The sequence below is a fragment of the Acinonyx jubatus genome, chromosome A1 (assembly GCF_027475565.1).
Source record: "Acinonyx jubatus isolate Ajub_Pintada_27869175 chromosome A1, VMU_Ajub_asm_v1.0, whole genome shotgun sequence".
Lineage (NCBI taxonomy): Eukaryota > Metazoa > Chordata > Mammalia > Carnivora > Felidae > Acinonyx > Acinonyx jubatus.
Window position 1 is genome coordinate 120,105,458 of NC_069380.1, and position 22,736 is coordinate 120,128,193.

Genomic DNA, 22,736 nt, shown 5'->3' on the forward strand with positions numbered 1-22,736 from the left:
ATCTAGTTCTAAGAAATTCAGTACAGTGTAGAGTACAACAATGTTGAGACCAAAGAGAATGTCATGATATACCACAATTTACATTCATATACATATATACACATATATACATACAGATAAATATATAACATACATAGTGTCAATTTGACTTACAAAGTAAAAATGAATTTAAGAATCAAAAGTCCTTGTTGATCTAACAAAATCTATAAATAGCCCATGCTTTTTTTTTTTTTTTTTTTTAGTAGGCTCCACATCCAATATGAGGATTGAATTCATAACCCTGAGATTAAGGGTCACATGCTTTACCGACTAAGCCAGCCAGGCGCATCCAATAGCCCGTGTTTCTAATCAAAGAGCTGTTTTTCGGTCTAATATAGAGATTATTTTAAATGAACTTTTTTATTCCCTTTCAATATTAGAACACTGGTTAAATGATGTTTCATTTTACAATTCAGACCATCTATTATTTGTTTAAATCTATGTCTATTCTCATTATGACAGATATTTATAGCAAAGAATACTGTTTTACCATTAATATTCCAACAGGAGCAGCAAAATTCACTAACTGTAACAAATCCAACTTGCTACAATTGTTATTACTAAGAAATAACATAGTAACTTAATTTCAGGTTTGGTTGAGGAGGGGTACCCCTTTCTAATGTGCACAAAAGCATCACAGGAGCAAACAAGGGCTTGGTTATGAGGTTTGCATAACCTCCTGTTGAAGATATTGATTAATGAGACATAAAGTCTTACATAGCCTATTAAAAATCATATATACTAAGAGTTTTAACAATACTGGAAGCAGTACTAGTATAAACAGAAATATTACATTGCCTGGGAAGAAACATTATATGACTGTTAAGAATCCTGGCAATTCCAAAATTCTATTATTATAATTCAGTGGCTGGTCATAGTGTAAAACAAATCCCACCAAATGATCTTCTCAACTTAATGAGAAAGATATTCTAGGGTCACAATGCTAGGATCTTTATGTTTCTTATCTATCTCTCTCTCCTCTAGTCACAATTTGTGTTACCTTCTGTCATTCTAACTACAAATGTTAAAATAAATAAGTTTTGGGGCACCTGAGTGGCTCAGTCGGTTGAGGACCCAACTCTTGATTTTGGCTCAGGTCACGATCCCAGTTGGCTCATGGGATGCAGCCCCGCATCAGGTACCATGCTGAGCGTGGAGCCTGCTTAAGGGTTTAAGATTCTCTCTCTCTCCCTCCCTCTGCCTCTCTTCCCTGCTCACGTTCTCCCTCCTTCTAACATATCGTAATGTAACATAACAAAACATAGCATAACATAACAAATTTTCCCACTCCCTCCCCTCAGTTAATACTATTCACTCTACTCCCTAATTTATGCTGGTAGTCCTATATATTTTAAATGGAAGACTAACTCTGATTTTTATACTCTTTATTTCTTTAAGAAATACAACTTCCTGTATCTGAAAAGTTTTCTGCAGAATTTTAAACTTTCGAGAGGCCAAAAGCCTTACTTACTTTCTCAGAGTTGAGGAGGAGATGTCCATTTGCTCTCACAGCTGCAGGCCATTTGTCACTTTACAGGTAAATGTTCAAAGACAGAAAATACAACATAAACATTCTAGTTTAATCTTAAAAAGTTGAGGTAAATGCTAAAAGATCTGTAAAAATTTGCGAAGACAAATGTACAAGGATATTTATTGAGTGCTATTCATAACGAAAAAAATAAAAACAAGTAAAGTGTGTGTTAAGTAAAGGACTGGTTACATAAACTATGATGCAGGCATACACTGAAATACTATGTAGTAACTATTTAAAAAATACAGGCAGGGGGGGGGCGCCTGGGTGGCTCAGTCGGTTGGGCGTCCGACTTCAGCTCAAGTCACGATCTCCCAGTCCATGAGTTCGAGCCCTGCGTCAGGCTCTGGGCTGATAGCTCAGAGCCTGGAGCCTGCTTCTGATTCTGTGTCTCCCTCTCTCTCTGCCCCTCCCCCATTCATGCTCTCTCTCTGTCTCAAAAATAAATAAACGTTAAAAAAAAAAAAAAATACAGGCAGGGCTAGAAGTGTGGCTATAAAAAGATCTTAGAGGGGCGCCTGGGTAGCTCAGTCGGTTAAGTGTCGAACTTCAGCTCAGGTCACGATCTCGTGGTCCGTGAGTTCGAGCCCCGCGTCGGGCTCTGGGCTGATGGCTCAGAATCGGAGTCTGCTTCTGATTCTGTGTCTCCCTCTCTCTCTGAGAGGGAGCCTAAAGTCAGTAGGAGGATTTCTGGATGTACTAGATAGGAGAAGGTGTGCTTTATGCTTCAGTATACATTTAATAGAAGAAAAAGAAAGTAACTGGCAAATCTAACTATACCTTGCACGATAACTTCTTAAATATTTGAAGCCACAAGGCGTAAGTTTAGTCTGCATCCTTTTTAGCACTCACCTTTGTTCTGGCCACATAGCCACATGATTATAAAGGTAATATGAAAGATGATTTGGAACAAGATCCTTGCCAGAGACTCGGAGATCCACAGGATACCAGAATTCAAATTCCTGCTTTAATTGATCTAACTTTTCCTTTGGGATCTGAGTCTTAGGAAATGGAGCCTCCTTGAAGAAAACATAATCCCAAACCTCCTTGGTCATCTGTTGTGGTCTGTAATTAAAATAAAAACAAACAAACAAACAAACAAAACCAGCATCAAAAAAATATATATTTTTCCATGAAAGAATCAGTATTTTCATCTAATCATGAAGTAGATATTTCTGTCTTAATGTAGTTACCATAACAAATGACAATAGATTCCCCTAAGAATAAAGAACAGTAACAATAATAGAGGGACGATTTATTACTTTTTCTCAGTTCAACAGCAAAAAAGCAACAACATCATTAGCAAAATTTGCTAAATGAATTCTTATGAAAACTAAATATTAAAAAAAAAAAAAAGGAACTTTTGTGGCTCCTGGGTGGCTCAGTCAGTTGAGCATCCGACTCTTGGTTTCAGCTCAGGTCATGATCTCACAGTTCGTGAGATGGTGCCCCAGGTCAGGCTCCATGATGACAGCACAGAGCCTACTTGGGATTCTCTGTCTCCCTCTCTGCCTTATTCCCACTTGCAGTGTCTCTGTCTCTCTCAAAATAAATAAACTTAAAAAATAAAAAAATAACTCAGTTAAGCATGTGACTTCAGCTCAGGTCATAATCTCATGGTTCATGAGTTCAAGCCCCACATTAGGCCCTGTGCTGACAACGCAGAGCCTGCTTAGAATATTTTCTCTCTTCCTCTCTCTCTCTCTTTCTCTGCCCCTGTCCCATTCACATACTCTCTGTCTCAAAATTAAATAAATAAATAAATAAATAAATAAATAAATAAATAAATAAATATTAAAAAATAAGGGATGCCTGGGTGACTCAGTCAGTTAAGCGTCCGACTTTGGCTCAGGTCATTATCTCATGGTTTGTGGGTTCGAGCCCTGCGTTGGGCTCTGTGCTGACAGCTCAGACCCTGCAGCCTGCTTCAGATTCTGTGTCTCCCTCTCTGCCCTCCCAGTCTCAAGCTCTGTCTCTCTCTCTCTCTCTCAAAAATAAACATTATAAAAAGTTTTAAAAAATAAATAAAATAATAAAATAATTTTAAAAAAGGAACTTTCAATGTGTAAATCAAAAGATCACACCTCCTGCTAATAAACTACATTTCTTTGCCACATCCATTCACCAACCTGATGCCCAGTGGAGATTCTGCCTGTCCTCGCAAGTTACCCCCCTGCAGAAGGTGTGCCACTGTGTAAAATGCCATGTAAATAGTGGAATCAGACAGCGATTCAATCAGCCACTGCTCATCCCATGGCAGACGAGTACCTGCAAGATAAAAAGAAGAAAATTAATTCCTGAGGAACTTAAAAGAGATACTTCACCTGGAGAATCCATATCTTCAAGGTCTGTAGCATTTACAAAGCTACTTATTTAAGAAGGTCTTAAATTTGCTTAAATAATTAACAAAATGAACTAGTAAATATAAAGCAAAATGGGGGCACTGGGGTGGCTCAGTCAGTTGAGTGTCCGGCTCTTAATCTCGGCTCGGGTCGTGATCTCACAGGTCGTGAGATAGAACCTCGCATCCGGCTCCATGCTGACGGTGCAGAGCCTGCTTGGGATTCTCTCCCTCCCTCCCTCTCTGCCCCCCTCCTCCCTGCTTGAAAATAAATAAACATTTTTTAAAAAGGCAAAATGGTTGAAGCACTACAAAGTTTCTATTAAAAAAAATCCATAAAGCTATGTGGGTTTGAGAGGTCATACTCTACCAGCAGGTAGATAGACGGTAGGGCACCACATCCCAGTTTCCCTCACCCTCAAACCAAAACCTCTCAATTCAGAAAAATACTAGGAGAGACAGAGAAAAAGTAAAAGGGTTAATTTGCCAGGTAACTGGCCAAGTCATTCAAACAGAAGAATTTGAAGCATGCTTACCTAAACCATAAGTTCTCGAGCAGGCATGCTCTTGTAGCCAACCTAGGGTAGCTTCAAAATTCCTCCTGGTCTCCTCACAGAATCTGGAGAGAGTAAAAGGTACAGTGTCTCTCTTCATCCTCACTGTCTTCCATGTTTCTGATCTCCTTTCCCTTCCCTCATCACTTTTTTCCCTTCTTACGTTTCCAGGTTCTTCAAGCACTGGGATGTCTGTTGTTTCCAGTTCTCTTCTCCATAATCCAAGTACCTGGTAGTAGACAGATTGATTAAAAAAAACATAAAATTCAAAAGAATAAGTAAAATGACTGAAGGAAATGTCTTGCTGTACAAGAAACTAACCACTGGTCACACAAGGCCACGACACATTCATCTGAAGACCTGGATATAACTTGTTTTTCTGGTTCCATGTAAATAAAGGCATCTCCCTACATGAAAGCAAATAAAAATATATCAGATATTATGTCAAGTCAATCTCTATTCCTCAGGGACAATAAAAAAACAACTTTAAAAAAAAATGTTACACCACCAATAACAAAAACCCCACATTTAGTATGTCTTCCCGGTATAAGTTATCTGCCATTCTCTTTTATTTTTTTATTTTTTTTTTTAATCTTTATTTATTTTTGAGAGAGAGACAGAGTACAAGCAGGGGAGGAACAGAGGGAGAGGGAGACACAGAATCCAAAGCAGGCTCCAGGCTCCAAGCTGTCAGCACAGAGACCGACGTGAGGCTCGAACCCACAAACCATGAGATCATGACCCGAGAGATCATGACCTGAGCTAAAGTCAGCCACTTAACCAACTGAGCCACCCAGGTGGCCCTGCCATTCTTTCTATACATCATTTGCTTTTGAAAAGGTGTGTATCTCTGTCAAATGGATCATCTTTCCTAGGTATCGATTATTCCTTTTCAGTGGAACATGAATGATGTTCAATACTTTCTAATTCTATGGTTTGAAGGTTAGATTGCCTATGGAAGCCCTTTACCCTTATTATTTTTGTTTTAAGTTTATTTACTTATTTTGAGAGAGAGAGAGAGAGAGAGAGTGCAAGGAGGGGATGGGCAGAGAGAAAGGGAGAGAGAATACCAAGCAGGCTCTGAACTAGAAGCATGGAGCCCGACTCGGGACTTGAACTCTTAAACCAAGAGATCATGACCTGCGCTGAAATCAAGAGTCTAATGCTTAACGGACTGAGCCACCCAGGCGTCCCTATCCGTGTTATAGTAAGAATATAAAGAGGGGGAGATGTGAGCGTTGTCAGCGCAGACCCTGCTTGGGATTCTCTCTCTCTCCTCTCTCTGCCTCTCTCCACACTCATGCTCGATCTCTCACTCTAAAAAATAAAAAAAAAAGAATATAAAGAAAATATGAAGTTAAACGCATAGAACCACTGCTTTTAAAAAACTAGATGCACAAAAACTAAACATGAAAAACATTGTTGCTAAAGATTTATAGTGTCATGAAAAACGTCCACTAGAAAACTAACCATGAATGTAACTGTTTACCAAATATAAATACCTCTTAATGTATTATGGTCCCACACTTGTCAGGCTATTTTTTAAGATAAAATTCAACATAATTATTCATAAAATGATTCATTGTTGTTTTTAATGCAATTCTGCATACTGAACTTAAATAGCTAGGACTTTGGTATAAAGAAGGGAAATTAAAAACAGACATTGAACTCTGCTGAAAAGAGGACTAACTGAAGTTTCTAAAGAAGAGGTCAGAACCCCAGACACCCTAATCCCATACTATGCAGACAGGCAAATGCCCCTCCCTATGCCAGGAGAACAATGAAGGTTTATGCTCTGGAGAGGATACAAGAGTCACTCAACCAAAGACAGAGTTAAGGATATGGGTATCACAGTGGGAAGAGACAGATTCAGTGGAGAGTCAGCACAATGGGTTTTGGTATTCCCCCTAGCAATTTTTTCAGCTCCCCGTTAGCTTAGACTTCTCAAGCTAGAAAGTGGAAGAATCTTCTAGGAGGAAGCTAATAAATCCAGGAAGCTCTAACTAATTGACACCAGGGCTAATATAAAGGCTTCCCCAAGACCCAAAAAGCCCTTCTACATCTCCCCCAATGAAGCCCTACTCACATCCAAAAAGGTTTCAATCATCTTTCTGTACCTACTCTTAAATATCAACAATCTTCCTCAGAGAAATAAAAGATTAAGATTTCACATTCATGAAACAATAGCATCCTATAAAAAAGGCCCTGCGTTGATGGAAAAAAGACAGTCTCTTTAACAAATGGTGCTGGGAGAACTGGACAGCAACATGCAGAAGATTGAAACTAGACCACTTTCTCACACCATTCACAAAAATAAACTCAAAATGGATAAAGGACCTGAATGTGAGACAGGAAACCATCAAAACCCTAGAGGAGAAAGCAGGAAAAGACCTCTCTGACCTCAGCTGTAGCAATTTCTTACTTGACACATCCCCAAAGGCAAGGGAATTAAAAGCAAAAATGAACTACTGGGACCTTATGAAGATCAAAAGCTTCTACACAGCAAAGGAAACAACCAACAAAACTAAAAGGCAACCAACGGAATGGGAAAAGATATCTGCAAATGACATATCGGACAAAGGGCTAGTATCCAAAATCTATAAAGAGCTCACCAAACTCCACACCCGAAAAACAAATAACCCAGTGAAGAAATGGGCAGAAAACATGAACAGACACTTCTCTCAAGAAGACATCCAGATGGCCAACAGGCACATGAAAAGATGCTCAACGTCGCTCCTCATCAGGGAAATACACATCAAAACCACACTCAGATACCACCTCACGCCAGTCAGAGTGGCCAAAATGAACAAATCAAGAGACTATAGATGCTGGAGAGGATGTGGAGAAACGGGAACCCTCTTGCACTGTTGGCGGGAATGCAAATTGGTGCAGCCACTCTGGAAAACAGTATGGAGGTTCCTCAGAAAATTAAAAATAGACCTACCCTATGACCCAGCAATAGCACTACTAGGTATTTACCCAAGGGATACAGGAGTACTGATGCATAGGGGCACTTGTACCCCAATGTTTATAGCAGCATTCTCAACAATAGCCAAATTATGGAAAGAGCCTAAATGCCCATCAACCGATGAATGGATAAAGAAATTGTGGTTTATATACACAATGGAGTACTACAAGGCAATGAGAAAGAATGAAATATGGCCCTTTGTAGCAACGTGTTTGGAACTGGAGAGTGTGATGTTAAGTGAAATAAGCCATACAGAGAAAGACAGATACCATATAGTTTCACTCTTATGTGGATCCTGAGAAACTTAACAGAAACCCATGGGGGAGGGGAAAGAAAAAAAAAAGAGGTTAGAGTGGGAGAGAGCCAAAGCATAGGAGACTCTTAAAAAGTAAGAACAAACTGAGGGTTGATGGGGGGAGGGAGGGAGGGGAGGGTGGGTGATGGGTATTGAGGAGGCCACCTTTTGGGATGAGCACTGGGTGTTGTATGGAAACCAATTTGACAATAAACTTCATATATTGAGGAAAAAAAAAAAAAAAAAGGCCCTGCGTTGGTAACGATGAAGCTGGATAATAAGTATACAGGAATTCAACTCACTACTCTCCACTTTTTTAATTTGAAGTTTTCCATAACAAAAATATTTTTTTTACACATACACACAAATAGCAGATATAAAAAACGCACAATAAACAAACAAAATCTCAGGAAGAAAAAGTTGAGGGACTCTCCCAGAAAGAAAAAGACTTCCAGAGTCTAAGAGAACCCATAATTGAATAAGAATTCAGGAAGCAAAAAATAAGGAAAGGAAGAGATGAAACAATCAAAGAAAAAGTCAAGAAATTTTCCCAAAATTAAAGCACCTAAGTCTTCAGGCTGAAGGAGCCCACTAAGCACTCAGAAAAATGAATGAAAATTGACCTACACCACAGTAAATCATGAAATTTCATAACATCAGGAAGAAAGACAAGATTCTATACAAAGAGAAGGAGAGGGGGAAAAACAGGGCATTTATAAAAAAAATGAGTTATTACCAAAATGGTTTCAGACTTCACAACAGCATTCTGAACCAGAGCACCGTGGGTAATGTCCATGAAATTCTAAGGCAAAACTACTTTCAATCTAGAATTCTGTCCCCAGGCAGCCAAGTATGAAGATAGACAAGATATTTCACACATGGAAGCTTACAAAAATTTACCTTCCAGGTACCCTTTTACAGGAAAGCTACTAGAGTAAGAGCTTAACCCAAAAGAGAGGGAATAATTAAGCAGCAGCCATGGGATCAAGGGAACAAGAGATCCAACTCAAGAGAAGCAAAGAAAATTCTTAGTAATGGAAGAAGATCCCAGATATTTGTGCACTAGGACAGTAAGTAACCAGTCCAGACTAAAACAGGCCAGAAGGCGGGGGAAGAGCTTTCTCCAAGAAGGAACCAACAGCATACTGATGTGTTAAAGTAGTGAAAGAAGAAATAAAGAGTTGGGACAGAGTTTGGGAATACAGCATTGTATTTAAAGTAAGGAATTTAAAAAAGGAATTAAAAAACAAGAAGGACAATTATTAACACCAGGGAAAAACAAAAGCTGGGGAAGAAAAGTTCTCATTGTACATCAGTGATGTCTCAAAAATGTATACAATGGGGGCACCTGGTGGCTCACTTGGCTTTGGTTCAGGTCATGATCTCATGGTTTGTGAGCTTGAGCCCCATATCGGACTCTGTACTGACAGTGCAGAGCCTGCCTGGGATTCTCTCTCCGCCCCTCTCCCACTTGCGCGCGCTCTCTCTCACTCTCTCTATCTCTCTCAAAAATAAATTAAAAGACTTAAAAAAAAGAGATTAGCAAATTGAACATGGAAATCCTACAATAACATATGAAAAGAAATATTTTTTTTAATGTACGCAATTACTGCTCTCACGTAAGTCATAATGTACCTATACTAAAAAGATGGGAGGTAGGGAAGGGCACACAAATGTGGTGAGGTCAGAAAGAAAGACACAAGGTAGAAGAAAGAGTTAAATCTTGATTTTCCAAGGTAGAAAGTCAATGGCTAATGTCTAAAACTGAAAATCAAAATTTAAAAATTACTCTATGAGCATTTACATTAGAGATCTGAGAGATGGAGGTTAATATTAAAAGAAATAACCAAAACAGCTGAAAGTAATCCTGTCCAAGGAAGAGAAACTGAAGAGAATGTGGGAAGAATGGAGAGGAAACTACTGGTTTTTTTATTTTAGTAAGCTTTACAGACCACAGTCTCTCTGTATTAAAGCCATATATAACTGTCAGAAATCAAAATTTAGTTTAGGGGCACTCTTGATCTCAGATCAGGTCTTGATCTCAAGGCTGTGACTTTAAACCCCGCTTTGGGCTCTGGGCTGTGCATGAAGCCTACTTTAAAAAAAAAAAAAAAAGGGGGGGGATGCCTTGGTAGCTCATTCCATTAGGTGTCCGACTTCGGCTCACGTCATGATCTCACGGTTTGTGGGTCTGAGTCCCGCATCGCGCTCTGTGCTGAACGCTTGCTCAGAGCCTGGAACCTGCTTCAGACTCTGTGTCTCCTTCTCTCTCTGCCCCTCCTCAGCTCACGTTCTGTCTCACTCTGTCTCCCAAAAATAAATAAATGTAAAAAAAGAAATAAATAAATAAATTTAAAAAAAGGGTTTTCTCCTAAAACAGCCTTCAGAGGATGGCCTATCACATACAGTGTCAATCATCTTTTTCTGAATAGTCTTCTTTACATCTTGGACCTTCTGTCCTTTAAATCCATCCACCAACATTACCTAAAAGGATGAGAAGTGGGGGGACAAAACACAGACAAAACAATTAAAATTTGCCTTGCGTTCCCTCCAAATTTTTCCCTAACTAAATTTACTTCCATCCACAACTAAGATATTTTTAGTGTGAAATCTATCACATTTGTAATCTTAAGTTTTTATTTTGCCAGAGCTTGGGTGATTAATATATACAACACACTTGGTTTTTCTTTTGCCATGACTAGAATAGCTATCACGAACAAGATGAGGAAGGATCCCTCATTACCTTCCCACTTCTCAGATTTCCATGGGGAGAGAATTTCAATAGGCTCACTCAGTTCATTCCTGAAGGCTTTGGGAAAATGAACGGAGCTCACACAGCTCAGCCCCAGTGAGACTTCTGTTTCCAATTCTGCCTGTTGCCAGCAAGCATTTTCCTTAGCTTGGCCATGTGATAAACCTGGCCCTTATAGGAAGGCTGGTTTTTCAACTCTGTCTTTAACGAAGTGAGGAAATTTAATCCTAGGGCTAGGTATTAGCTTGCCCATTGTTGTCCCAGATCCACACAGTCCCCTTCCAGCTCATATTTTGACCTCCAGCTATGTGACTCCTGTTTCTCTCTGAAATAGTTTCTATCTTAAATGGAAAAGAAAGATGTTTTCTGACCTTCCAATCCTCTAACATGCTGAAGTGCTTTATATCAATTTAATTGACCACTATAAAATTATACTTATAGATCACGTTAGTAAAGTGGTTAAGAGCACAAACCATGGAGCCAAGCTCCCCAGGTAGACCAGTTCTGCCACTGGCTACCTATCTGCTGATCTTGGGTAAATTACTTAATGTCTTAGTGCCTCAATTTCCTCATCTGTAAACAGGAATGATAGTGCCTACTTCACGAGGTTATTTTGAGATTTAAATAAGTTAACATTTAAGTGCTATCTATATAAGTGGTAGCTTTTGTTACCACCCAAAATGTGTAAGTCACTTAAAAAAAAGACACATAACCAATTGTTGGTTATCCAGAACAATGAAAGTGAAGGTAAAAATAAAGAATTCCCATTTATAGCCTTAAAAATCTTCACTTTAACCTCAAGTCACTAGCAACTTGGCTTGATTTTTACTTTCTCTAGCCTAGTCCTCTTTCCATGGAAATGCGTAAGCCACATTAACACATGCACAATTAAGGAGAAAAGAGAGGTTCCAAACATGTCTGTTGCACTCCCCTGGCATTTAGTGGACATTAACAACTAAATGAGAAAAACTGCTTATTTAAAATATGAACTCCTCAATTAAAAGAGCAAAAGGGACCAGGTATTGTCCATGCAATAAACCTATGAAATTGACTCCATAATAACATGAACTAACTTTAAATAATCTTCTCAAGAAACTCATTTCTTAGACATTCCTAAAAGACACAAATATATAATTTCTATAAGGGCCACTGAACAAAAAATAAATAAATTTGGAAACAGAAGAACACAATCTCATATCATCTCTCAAATCAGTATGTAGGTGAAACTATATTGAATCTTTCTATTTTCTTCTAAATCATTGAAAAATATACAGAGCAAAACTAAAAAATTATAACTTACACCATCATAAAACCCTTTTAGATATAACTTCTCCTTAGCTTCCGCAAGTTTTTCTCGGTCATTCTGGCTTTGAACTTTCAACTCATCACAAATGGTTACAGCGGAAAGATTTCCAAAACCTGGGATTTCAATGATTGGCACCTGTAAAGAACAGCAATTTCAGGACCTTATTCACACTGAATGATCATAAAAATGGCCCTATGGTGCATGATCCATTTGCCTTTACTGTCCAATGAAGTCATTTCAGATTTTATACACCATTACAAGAGCACCACACATTAGGTAATCACTGTGACTAACATCCAGCTGTGAATTTGTCTTCTTTCTCTCCTCCACAGGAACTACCCAAATTCTCTGCACCAACCCCTAAATTGTCCCTCCCTCACTATATAACACACCTTCTCCAGCTCACAACCCTGTATTGGCATATAATTCTAAAACTAGCAAAACGATATAAAAAACTAAATCTAAGGATGGTCTTACTTCTGGTTTATAAAAAGTCTTCTAGATTCTTCATGAAAGTTACTTGCTAGTAACTAAAATTTTTTTTTCTTCACCAGGCACTAATATGAAAACATAAACATTCATGGCTAACATGGCAAAATTTTGTCTTTAGAAGCTTGGAAATTGGCCCTACTAGCAAAATAAGCTACTATAAAACGGGTGATGCTAAAAACATTGTTTGTTTCAGAACTGCAGGTGCCAGGTGCTAAGAAAATACTTACTCTTGGTCTTTCTCTCACTCTTAAGTGCCACAACAGATAGCAAATTAAAGTAAATAAACTCTAAGCAAACTCCCTCTTATTTTTATATCCACTAATTATTTAATTTTGTTACAAGGAAAATGCTAGCTCTTTTTTTCAATGACAAAGAGATGGGTATGAATATTCTGAGTCCTCAGTGTACTCACCGGCTCAAATGGCAAGACCATGTCATCTCTAATTCCATACTTTGCTCGTAAGGGCTACAAAAAAATTTTACAAATTAACACTAATGATCAACACTTTATTGGCATAATCATTGAGAGAACAAACTCCAAAACTTTTTAAAAAATATTTGTTCTCCTAAATAAACAAACAGAATTTAAAATATAAACTATTTGTTCTCCCTTTCGTATGGAAATTTTTTAATTTTACCAAATATCGCAAGAAGAGATCTATGTCACTAAAAAACTCAACAGTTTAAATTACAGTGAATTGCTTAAATGATGAAATAGTAAGCCAAATGGGGCGCTTGGGTGGCTCAGTCAGTTAAGCGTCCAACTTCGGCTCAGGTCATGATCTCATGGTCTGTGAGCTCGAGCCCCGCATAGGGCTCTGTGCTGACTGACAGCACAGACTGACAATCTGTGCTTCAGATTCTGTGTGTCCCTCTCTCTCTGCCCTTCCCCCACTCATGCTCTGTCTCTTTCTCAAAAAAAAATAAAATAAAATAAAAACATTTTAAAAAATTAAAAAGAAAGAGCAAGCCAAAAGCAAAAATTCACACACACACACACATACACCACTGAAAATGAGGTTCATATTCTAGGTTGCAGTGAAAATGTGAATATGAATATCACAACTTTTTCTAAAGTTTTATGGAATCCAGCAAAACATTAAAAAAGAAAAATCACATGATCCTATTAAGAGATGCAAGAAAAGCATTTGAAAAAAATCCAACACCCATTCCTGATAAAGAATCCTAGTAAACTGGAATAGATGCAGACCTTCTAAAACTTGATAGACTATCTACAAAAAACCCATAGCTAATATCACACCTAAGGATGAGAAATTCAAAGTTTTCCCACTAAGATCAGGTATGAAGCAAGGATGTTCCTCTCATCACTTCTTTTCAATATCGTTCTGAATGCCCTTGCTAATGCAATAAGGGAAGAAAATAAAATAAAAGGTATACAGATTGGGAAGGAAGGCATAAAACTGTCTTTGTTCATAGATGGAATGATCATCTGCGTAGGAAAATCCAAAAGAATGAAGGGAAAAAAACTCCTGGAACTAATGGGCAATTGTAGCAAAGTTGCAGGATACAAGGTTAATATATAAAAGTTCATTGCATTCCAGGGGTACCTCAGATGACTGAGTCAATTAAAACCAACTCTCGATTTGAGCTCAGTTCATGGTCTCGAGGTCTGTGAGCCTGAGTCTGTCAAGCTCTGCAATGACAGCACAGAGCCTGCTTAGGATTCTCTCTCGGTCCCTTGCTCTCTCTGCCCCTCCCCCACTCGCATTTTCTCTCTCTCTCTCTCTCTCTCTCTCTCTCTCTCCCTCGCTCAAAATAAGTAAATAAACTTTAAAAAAGTTAATTGCACCCCAATATACTAAAAATGAACAAGTGGAATTCAAAACTAAAAACACAGTACCACTGATATTAGCGTCCCCTCCAAAATCAAATACTTAGGTACAAAAGTAACAAAACATACATAAGATCTACGTGAGAAAAACTACAAACTCTATGAAGAGAAACAAAGAACTAAATAAATGGAGAGATACTTCATGTTCATGGACTGAAAGATTCAGTATTGCCAAGATGTCAATTCTTACCAATTCCAATTTAACCTACAATCTCAATGAAAATCCAAACAAGTTATTTTATGAATATCAATAAATTGATCGCAAAGCTATATACAAAAGCAAGAGACCCAGAATAGTGAACTCAGTACTAAAAAAAAAAATTGGAGGACGGACACTATCTGACTTCAAGACTTACTATAAAGTTACAGTAATCAAGACAGTGTAGTGCTGGAAAGAAGAGACAAATAGTTCAGTGCACCAAAATAGTGAGCCCATAAAGAGAGTCAACTGATCTCTGACAAAGGAGCAAAGGCAATACAATAATTCAAAGATAGTCTTTTCAACAAATGTTACTGGAATAACTAGACACCCAGGTGCAAAAAAAAAAAAAAAAAAAAAATGAATCTAGACATAGAGCTTACACTGTCATAAAAATTAACTCAAAATGGATCACAGACCTAGATGTAAAACATAAAATTATAAAATTCCTAGAAGCTAACATAGGTGAAAACTTAAATGACCATGGGTATGGTAGTGCCTTTTTAGATACAATATCAAAGACCTAATCCGTGAAAGAAATAACAATCAAACTTCATTAAAGTTAAAAGCTGCTCTGCAACAGACAGTACCAAGAATTAAAAGACATTGGGCACCGAGGTGGCTCAGTGAGTTAAGCATCCGACTCTTGATTTCAGCTCAGGTCATGATCTCATGGTTTGTGAGATCGAGCCCACATGGGGCTCTGCACTGACAGCATGGTCACAGGGAGAGAGATGAACAAAAAGAGCACACAGGACTTTTAGGGCAGCGAAAATACTCTATATGATATAATAATGATGAATCTATGTCATTATACAGTTGTCCAAACCCAAATATACACCACCAAGAGTGAACCCTAAGGTAAACTATGGACTTTGGGGAATTATAATGCATCAATGTAGGTTGATCCATGGTAAGAAATGCACCACTCTGGTGGGGGATTTTGATAATGGGGGAGGCTGTGCATGTGTGGGAACAAGGGGAATCTCTCTACCTTCTTCTCCAATTTACTGTAAACCTAAACTCTAGAAGTCTTAAAAATTCTGTGAAATATTATGTTTCAAATATATACACATATAGAAACAAAGTAGAGATAACAGTTCCAAGATATGATAGCTTTTTCATTTCATAGTTGGTTCAATGGTACATAATGAGATGATAAAGAATTAATAACAACATGAAACTCAGATACTCACTTGCTTTTTCTTCAAATCTCTGAGGGCAGCAAAATCATCAGGGGAGTCAGAAGGAACACTTGTGACCACACCAGTGCCTTATACAAGAAAGTATGAAATTAATTAATACAACCAGAATGCAATCACCAAAGTATTTCTAGAAAGAAAGAAAGAAACTCTTTACCTTTATCCTCCTTAATGGTGAGCATTGGAAGAACATAGATCACCTTATAAGATGTTAAAGGTGCAAAAAGCGACACACCAAGCATTTCCTGTGCAACAAAAAGATCAGCATAAAAGGTGAAAAAACTTATTTTACTCACTCAAATTTAAAAGTGTTAATATTTTTAAGCCCTGAGAAGCTAACATTCAAAAATACATGAAGTAAAACAAACTCATTCTTTTATACACACTAGACTAAAAATAGTTGTAAATAATTATAATTCCCAAATGTGATGTCATAAGGTGGTGAGGAAATTAACACACTAATACATTGCTGGTGGCATTGTACTCCTTGAGGAAAACGATGTAAGAATCATAGCGAGACACAAAAACATTCACACAACTTAGATCCAGCCAGTCCTAGGAATTTACCTCAAAAGAAAAAAACATTTTTTCTTTGAGAAGTCTACCCAATGCTGTGTTAACTACAACAGCAAAACCTGGAAACAGCTAAAATTTAAAAGATAGAAAAAGCATTTAACAAAATATGAGATATAAACAAAATAAAATACTGTATATCCATTTAAAACAATGATTAGCAGGGCACCTGAGTGGCTAAGTTGGTTGAGCATCCGACTCTTGACTTCGGCTCAGGTCATGATCTCCCAGTGAGTTCAAGCCCCACATAAGGCTCTGCGCTGAAAGCACAGAGCCTGCTTGGGATTCTGTCTCCCTCTCTCTCTGCCCCTTGCCAACTTGCTCTCTAGCTCTCTCTCCAAATAAAAATAAATAAATAAACTTAAAAAAAAAAACAAAAACAATGACTAGGAAGACAAATTGTATGAAAAACATACATCTAGTTTCTCTTAAAAAAAAATCCAAAGATTCAACAATACTGAACCCATACTCTCAAAACTAAGCTAAGACTGCACTTCTCAATTACACACAGTTCCCACCGGCCCGCTTTATTCAAAGAGAAACTGCTTTTATGGAACTTACAATCACGTGGGTGAAGGCTAAATATCGTAAGAGTCTTAAGGGCTAAAAGCTATTTTTTAATTTATACCACCCATTTTCCTCACTCCAAAATCTGTTCAAATTTACAGGGAAAGAAATTGCACTAGTAACAGGAAAAATCTGTGTTATTAACACTATTCCTAAAAACTTCTCAGACACAGCTCCAACAGCTGATGAGAAGTGGCAGCACTGCTTGTAACAGAAAATGACAGGAAACTATTCAGATGTGCATTATAGAAAATGGTTAAATACGCTGTGGTACAGCCACACAATGGACTACTTATGTGGCTGCAAAACATAAGACATAAGGAAGCTATGCACCCACAAGGCAAATACCAAGACATAACTAAGGAAAAAAGAAAAAAGAAGAAAGCAAGATGCAGAAAAATGTGATAAAGTATACTGCCATTTGTTGTTTTTTGGGTTTTAGGTTTTGGGGGTTTTTTTTAGTAATCTCTACCCCCCCGCCCAGTGCAGAATTCAAACTCAGGACCCTGACATTAAGAGTCACACACTCTTCTGACTAAGCCAGCCAGATGCCCCAAAATATACTGCCATCTGTATATTAAAAAGAGGAAGAAGGGCACCTGGGTAGCTCAGACAACTAAGCGTCTGACTTTGGCTCAGGTCATGATCTCATGGTTCGCGTTGGGCTCTATGCTGACAGCTCAGAGCCCGAAGCCTGCTTCGGATTCTGTGTGTCCCTCTCTCTCTATCCCTCCCCTGCTCACACTCTGTTTCGGCTCAAAAATAAATATTTTTTTAAAAATCAAAACTAAACATTAAAAAAAATTTGAAAATGTGATTTATCAAGATACCTAAGATTAGCATTTATGAAAGGGTTTAATAAAATATACTCTGAAATTTTGGTAAGTAAATAAAGTATAAGAATAAAAGCTATATAATCGTCCAGATTTAGTTACCATCAACCAAGATTCTTCAGAAAAACAAACAGCTGCAATTCTATACCAGAAACACAGGTAATCATATTACACTGCAACCATTAAATCTCTCGGGGAGGACTGTCTATATTTTTCAAGCAGATACTTACTGAACTGAAACATAAGAGTCAAAAATGCTATAGTGATATAGTCATACAAGGAATACTCCACAGCAATAAAAAAAGAACAAGTCTACTACACACAACATGTATGAATTTCAAAGACTTAATGTTGAGCAAAAGAAGCCAGACACAAAAGAGTACAGATTATATAATTCAATTACGTCAAGTTCAAGAACAGCAACCAATCTTTGGTGACTAAAGGCAGAGTGGTGGTTACCTTTGTGGAAGAGGGGTGGGTACTGACTGCAAGATGGACATGGGAGCACCTTCTGGACTACTGGAACTGGTCTGTATCTTGATTAGGGTGAAGTGTACACATGTAATAAAACTGCACCAAAATACTGAACTTAACGATTTACACATTGCATGTATTCCTCAATTAAAATGATTTTTCCAATTCTCTTTTCTCAAGTGTCATGGATAAAATGTTCCTCTACATTTAAGCACTAAAATTAAAAATCTGCTACCCAACTCACCTCTCCCATTAATTCCTTAACAACAGGCACCACTCCATTGTGTTTGGTAAAGCCCTGGTATGACATATTCCTGGCGGCTCTCTGGGTGCAGATGAATATATCACCATTCGCCGTCTCAAACCCAATGTACTTCATATCAGGGCGAACCCAACAGTTGGTCTGTCCAAACATGGTCTCAGGTCTGAGAGTGGCAGCTACCAAGAAGATATTTTTCCCTTTCAGGCCACTAAGAAGAAAAAAATATATGTTTACGCAAAAAAGTGTTGTGGATTCTATTGCATCTATCTGTTACTTCAAAAAGATAATGCAATAACTCTGCAGTGAACCTACCTTAATTTGGATGGGTACGGCTCAAGCACTTTCAACTTGATTAAAGTATATTCCTGAGGTCCCACACCCTAAACAAATAAACAAAACCAAACCTTAAGAAGAAAAAAGACTTGAATTAAACCCACACATAGAAGTGAGAGATCGGATTCAAATTTCTTAGATGGATTCTTGCATTGTTAGAATAATTCTTTCTTACAAGGAGTCAGCCAGTAGGGAGCTGACTATATTCCCATAAAGTCTAAGGTGTAAGAAGTGACTTGAAAGACCACCTTCCCACTCCACACCAAATCAGAACTAGTAAAGGAGGCCCAGACTCTACTAAGTAAGGACAGTTTGCTAAGAATGCACTTGAGAGTGAAGAATGAGGAGGGAAAAAGTGACTTAGAGTAATCACCCAAAACGGTGTTTACCAAAATGGGAGTCAGAATATGTAATCAAACAATCCCCCAGAGCAGGCATCATAGAAACATATTGGACCAGGGGCCAGAGCACAAGCATTCAAAACCTAGCTTGGGCTGTTACTAATATCTTAATCCAAGGGGGACAAAGTCTCTCTGAGACTTCATTCCTTCAACTGTAATATAACCGTACTGTGACTCACACAGGACTTACCCAAAGAACACATAAGACAAATGAATAGTAAAATGCTTTGAAAAACTATGGCATACTACTGGAATTTAGGATACTGCTGGTGTTGACCATATTAAAAGTTAATACAGTCAGTAAACTGGGTCTTCTGAATTCAAAATTTTGATCAACTCTCATTTCTGTTAGATAAGTTACACCATAATTGAAAGCAAACTTCGAAAAGTAGTCGCTAGACTACAAATGCATTCAAAGATGGTAACAAAGGAAGATGCACTCATAGGGAATCCTAAGTTCAGATTCTGGCATTGTTGTTCATTTACTGTGCCACAGCTTTAGGCAAATGACCCTGGCTTCACTCAAGTATTACAAAGAATAATGTTACTAAGGAATGTAGAATGAACTGATGTCATGCATGGCTAGAAGTACTTTAGAAATAAGCAAGCACATGATCAAAGCAAGTATAAATGGAATCTGTGCACATCAGTTAGCCACATATCTCATTACCTTGCCCCATCTCTCTTTTTAGAGCAGTGTATTCTCCAGGGAGCGCTCCTCAAACATTAGCCTACATGCGAGTCATATTGAAAGCTTATTAAAGACAGATTCCTGGGCTCCACCCTCAGAGCTTCTTATTCAGCAATTTGGGGATGAGGCCCAAGAATGTGCTTTTCTCTCACAAGCAGATGAGATGCAGCTGGTCCTAGGACCACCTTTGGAGTAACAAGGTCTTAGACAAGACACAGAATCTTACAGTAACATTGTTTCCCTCTTCACAGCCACCAGAATACACCTCAGCACTGAAATAAAATTATTTTTAGGTTCCTGATCTATTCCGTAAACTCTATGGCCATAGTGAGAATTATTATAATAGCTACTCTATGTCACAAATACTTACCTCTCCAGTTTGCCTATCATGATCCATACAAGGCTGTCCATCTTTTGGAGAATAAATGGTATACCTAAAAAATAAATAGTAAGTGACAAATATTATTATAATATACAGGTTTTATCCTAATGTATTTGCCTTTATTGCTAATATCTTATAATATTTCTTCCAACTAAAACTTTTAATCGAACAAATGTCTACATCAATTATTTATGCTTTTATGAGTAGTGGCCAGCCTATTTAATGAAAGCTTTCTGCCTTCATTAAAGGTAATACCCCTGAAAACTATGCACCGGTCTTGGCTTGGTGGTATGAAACAGATTCGAAGTGTCTCTTTTTGTGCCAGTAGGTATGAAACCGATTCTAAAATATAAATTCAGTTATGAAGCACACATAGTTTTTAATTAATCCATAGAATCAAGGAAGAATCTTAAACAATTTATAGAAAAAGTAGATAAACTAACACATATATAAAATTCTTTTTCTGCTTGACTGAAAATACTGAAAAGAATCTTTAGGGAGATCATAACAGCCAATACTCCTATTCTCCCTCTTTTTAGCAGCTCAGAGACATTAAACACTGGTAAAACACTAAAATGCTGGTAAGACAAAAAGGAAAACAAAGGAGACATGAGAACAAAAAGGAAAAAAGTTATAAGAAGAGAAAGGATAATGAAAAAAAGAAGCTATCTATCGGGCACTGAATTACAATGCAGAGTGAAATGTTTGCTTTATTATCCTGAAGGACGACAAACTCACCGCTTCCCAAATTTTATTTTACTTCTTTCTCTTAATGTTAAGTACTGCCACCTGACAAATGAATCATAGTAAGGATTAACGTCAGTGGTGATGAAGGAGCGACGCCAGTCGACCTACAGAAAAGAAAATATGTGATTTTTGAGAAATGTGTATAGTTTCTATGAATAAAAGCTCCCACCAATTATTTACTCTTCCACTCTTTATTTTCCAACTTAAAATTATATCAAACATTAAAAGGAGAACAATATTCAGGTTCTACCTATTAAATATATATTATAATTATATTAACTTGTATTTAACTTGTAAGTTTTTAAGCACACATATTCATATAACAAACATATAGAAATTATAAGTTGAGAAGGAACATTTAAATAACACCTTTGTGTATTCCTAAATATACAAGCTAACCTTTGCCTTCTTCATAGTCTTTGAACAGAATTCCCTTCTACTAATTGCTAACATATTAAAACATTTTCAATACAACAAATATTAAAGTACTTCACTGCTTACATCAAGGCCCATAACAATAACAGAACTAATTCATTACTGGAATACAGGTGGAATAAATTATTCTAAATTATGAGATGGTCCAAACTCACAGAAATCACATAAATACAAATGTGTTCTTCATATTTTCTTAAACTATAGGAGTGATGGACATACTTTCAAGCCCATTCTCTTCAGATCCTCAATAGCCAGTGGTGGGAAATAATCAAGCCAATGTTCTGCTTCAGAAAATTTGACTATCTCTTCATCAGACAGACCAAGGGATTTCATAATGTTCCACTGATATTTAGAAGATCCAGCTTTAGCAGCAGCTTTACTCTGAAAATAACCAGTAAAAACAAACTCCATCAAGAACCAACCAACAAATGATTACCAAATTCTAGGACCACAATCATTTTAAGTAAATAATCCCATTTAGCAGTAATTTTTCTATTCCAAAACATACTGTTGATATGTCAGATTACTAACGAATTGAAATGTGCTATTCTGTCTGTCAAACTGAACAGTCTGATATTAAGACCTTGACACCAGAGGTAACTAAATCGTTGAAACCATAAAGAATTATCATCAAATATAAGATGTCATCACCAAGCTCGATTTCCTTCTTCTTAATGCCATATGTATCTTTTTTAGTTATGAATAAGCTACTGACAAGAGTTTTGTCCTCTTCTAATATTTACCAATATCAAAAAGGCAACCAAATGTCAGGCAATGGAGGTGGGTAAAGGAGTTGAACTATAAACCTATAAAGACAGGGAAGGAATTTGGGAGGTGATAGAACTGCTCTGTATGGTACTGTGGGGTTAGAAACACGACTCCAGGGGCGCCTGGGTGGCTCAGTCGGTTAAGAGTGCAGCTTCGGCTCAGGTCATGATCTCATGGTTTGAGCCCTGCGTCAGGTTCTGTGCTGACACCTCAGAGCCTGAAGCCTACTTTGGATTCTGTGTCTCCCTCTCTCTCTGCCCCTCCCCCACTCACACTCTGTCTCACTCTCTCAAAATTAGACATTTAAAAAAAAAGTAAAAAAAAAAAAGAAACACAACTCCATGTGTTTGTCAAACCAACACCACTATCTACTAAAAAGATTGAATTTTATTGTATATACATTTGTTTAAAAAATCAACCAGGATGTGGGAGGAACCAAAGATGAAATGCAGACTGTGACAAATGTATCTAATAGTATTATTAATATATGATACAACCACACTTTGAAGTGAGTGGGAAAAAAAGGAGTTTTAGAAGTAACTTTGTCGGGGAGTGGGGGGCACCTGGGTGGCTCAATCGGTTGAGCATCCAACGTTAGCTGAAGTCATGATCTCATGGTTCATGGGTTCAGGCCCCACATCAGGCTCACTGTTGTCAGCACAGAGCCTACTTCAGATTCTCTGTCCCCTGCTCTTTCTGCCCCTCCCCTGCTCACACTCTCTCTTTCTCAAAAATAACT

At 37.7% G+C, this 22,736-nt stretch overlaps 1 protein-coding gene across 1 annotated transcript in view; it reads right to left on the bottom strand.

Moving 5' to 3' along the window:
* The window catches only part of LARS1 (leucyl-tRNA synthetase 1), a 74,945-nt gene that overhangs the window by 31,650 nt on the left and 20,559 nt on the right, over positions 1-22,736 (bottom strand). The window contains exons 6-21 of the mRNA XM_027042355.2: positions 21,449-21,610; positions 20,786-20,898; positions 20,036-20,099; positions 18,553-18,620; positions 18,223-18,448; positions 15,689-15,776; positions 15,526-15,602; positions 12,691-12,744; positions 11,781-11,921; positions 10,135-10,212; positions 4,787-4,872; positions 4,629-4,694; positions 4,448-4,530; positions 3,700-3,838; positions 2,423-2,635; positions 1,511-1,568 (exon numbers count right to left, since the gene is read on the bottom strand). Coding sequence (XP_026898156.2) covers positions 1,511-1,568; positions 2,423-2,635; positions 3,700-3,838; positions 4,448-4,530; positions 4,629-4,694; positions 4,787-4,872; positions 10,135-10,212; positions 11,781-11,921; positions 12,691-12,744; positions 15,526-15,602; positions 15,689-15,776; positions 18,223-18,448; positions 18,553-18,620; positions 20,036-20,099; positions 20,786-20,898; positions 21,449-21,610 — 1,716 coding nt within the window. The remainder of the gene's footprint in view (positions 1-1,510; positions 1,569-2,422; positions 2,636-3,699; positions 3,839-4,447; positions 4,531-4,628; positions 4,695-4,786; positions 4,873-10,134; positions 10,213-11,780; positions 11,922-12,690; positions 12,745-15,525; positions 15,603-15,688; positions 15,777-18,222; positions 18,449-18,552; positions 18,621-20,035; positions 20,100-20,785; positions 20,899-21,448; positions 21,611-22,736) is intronic.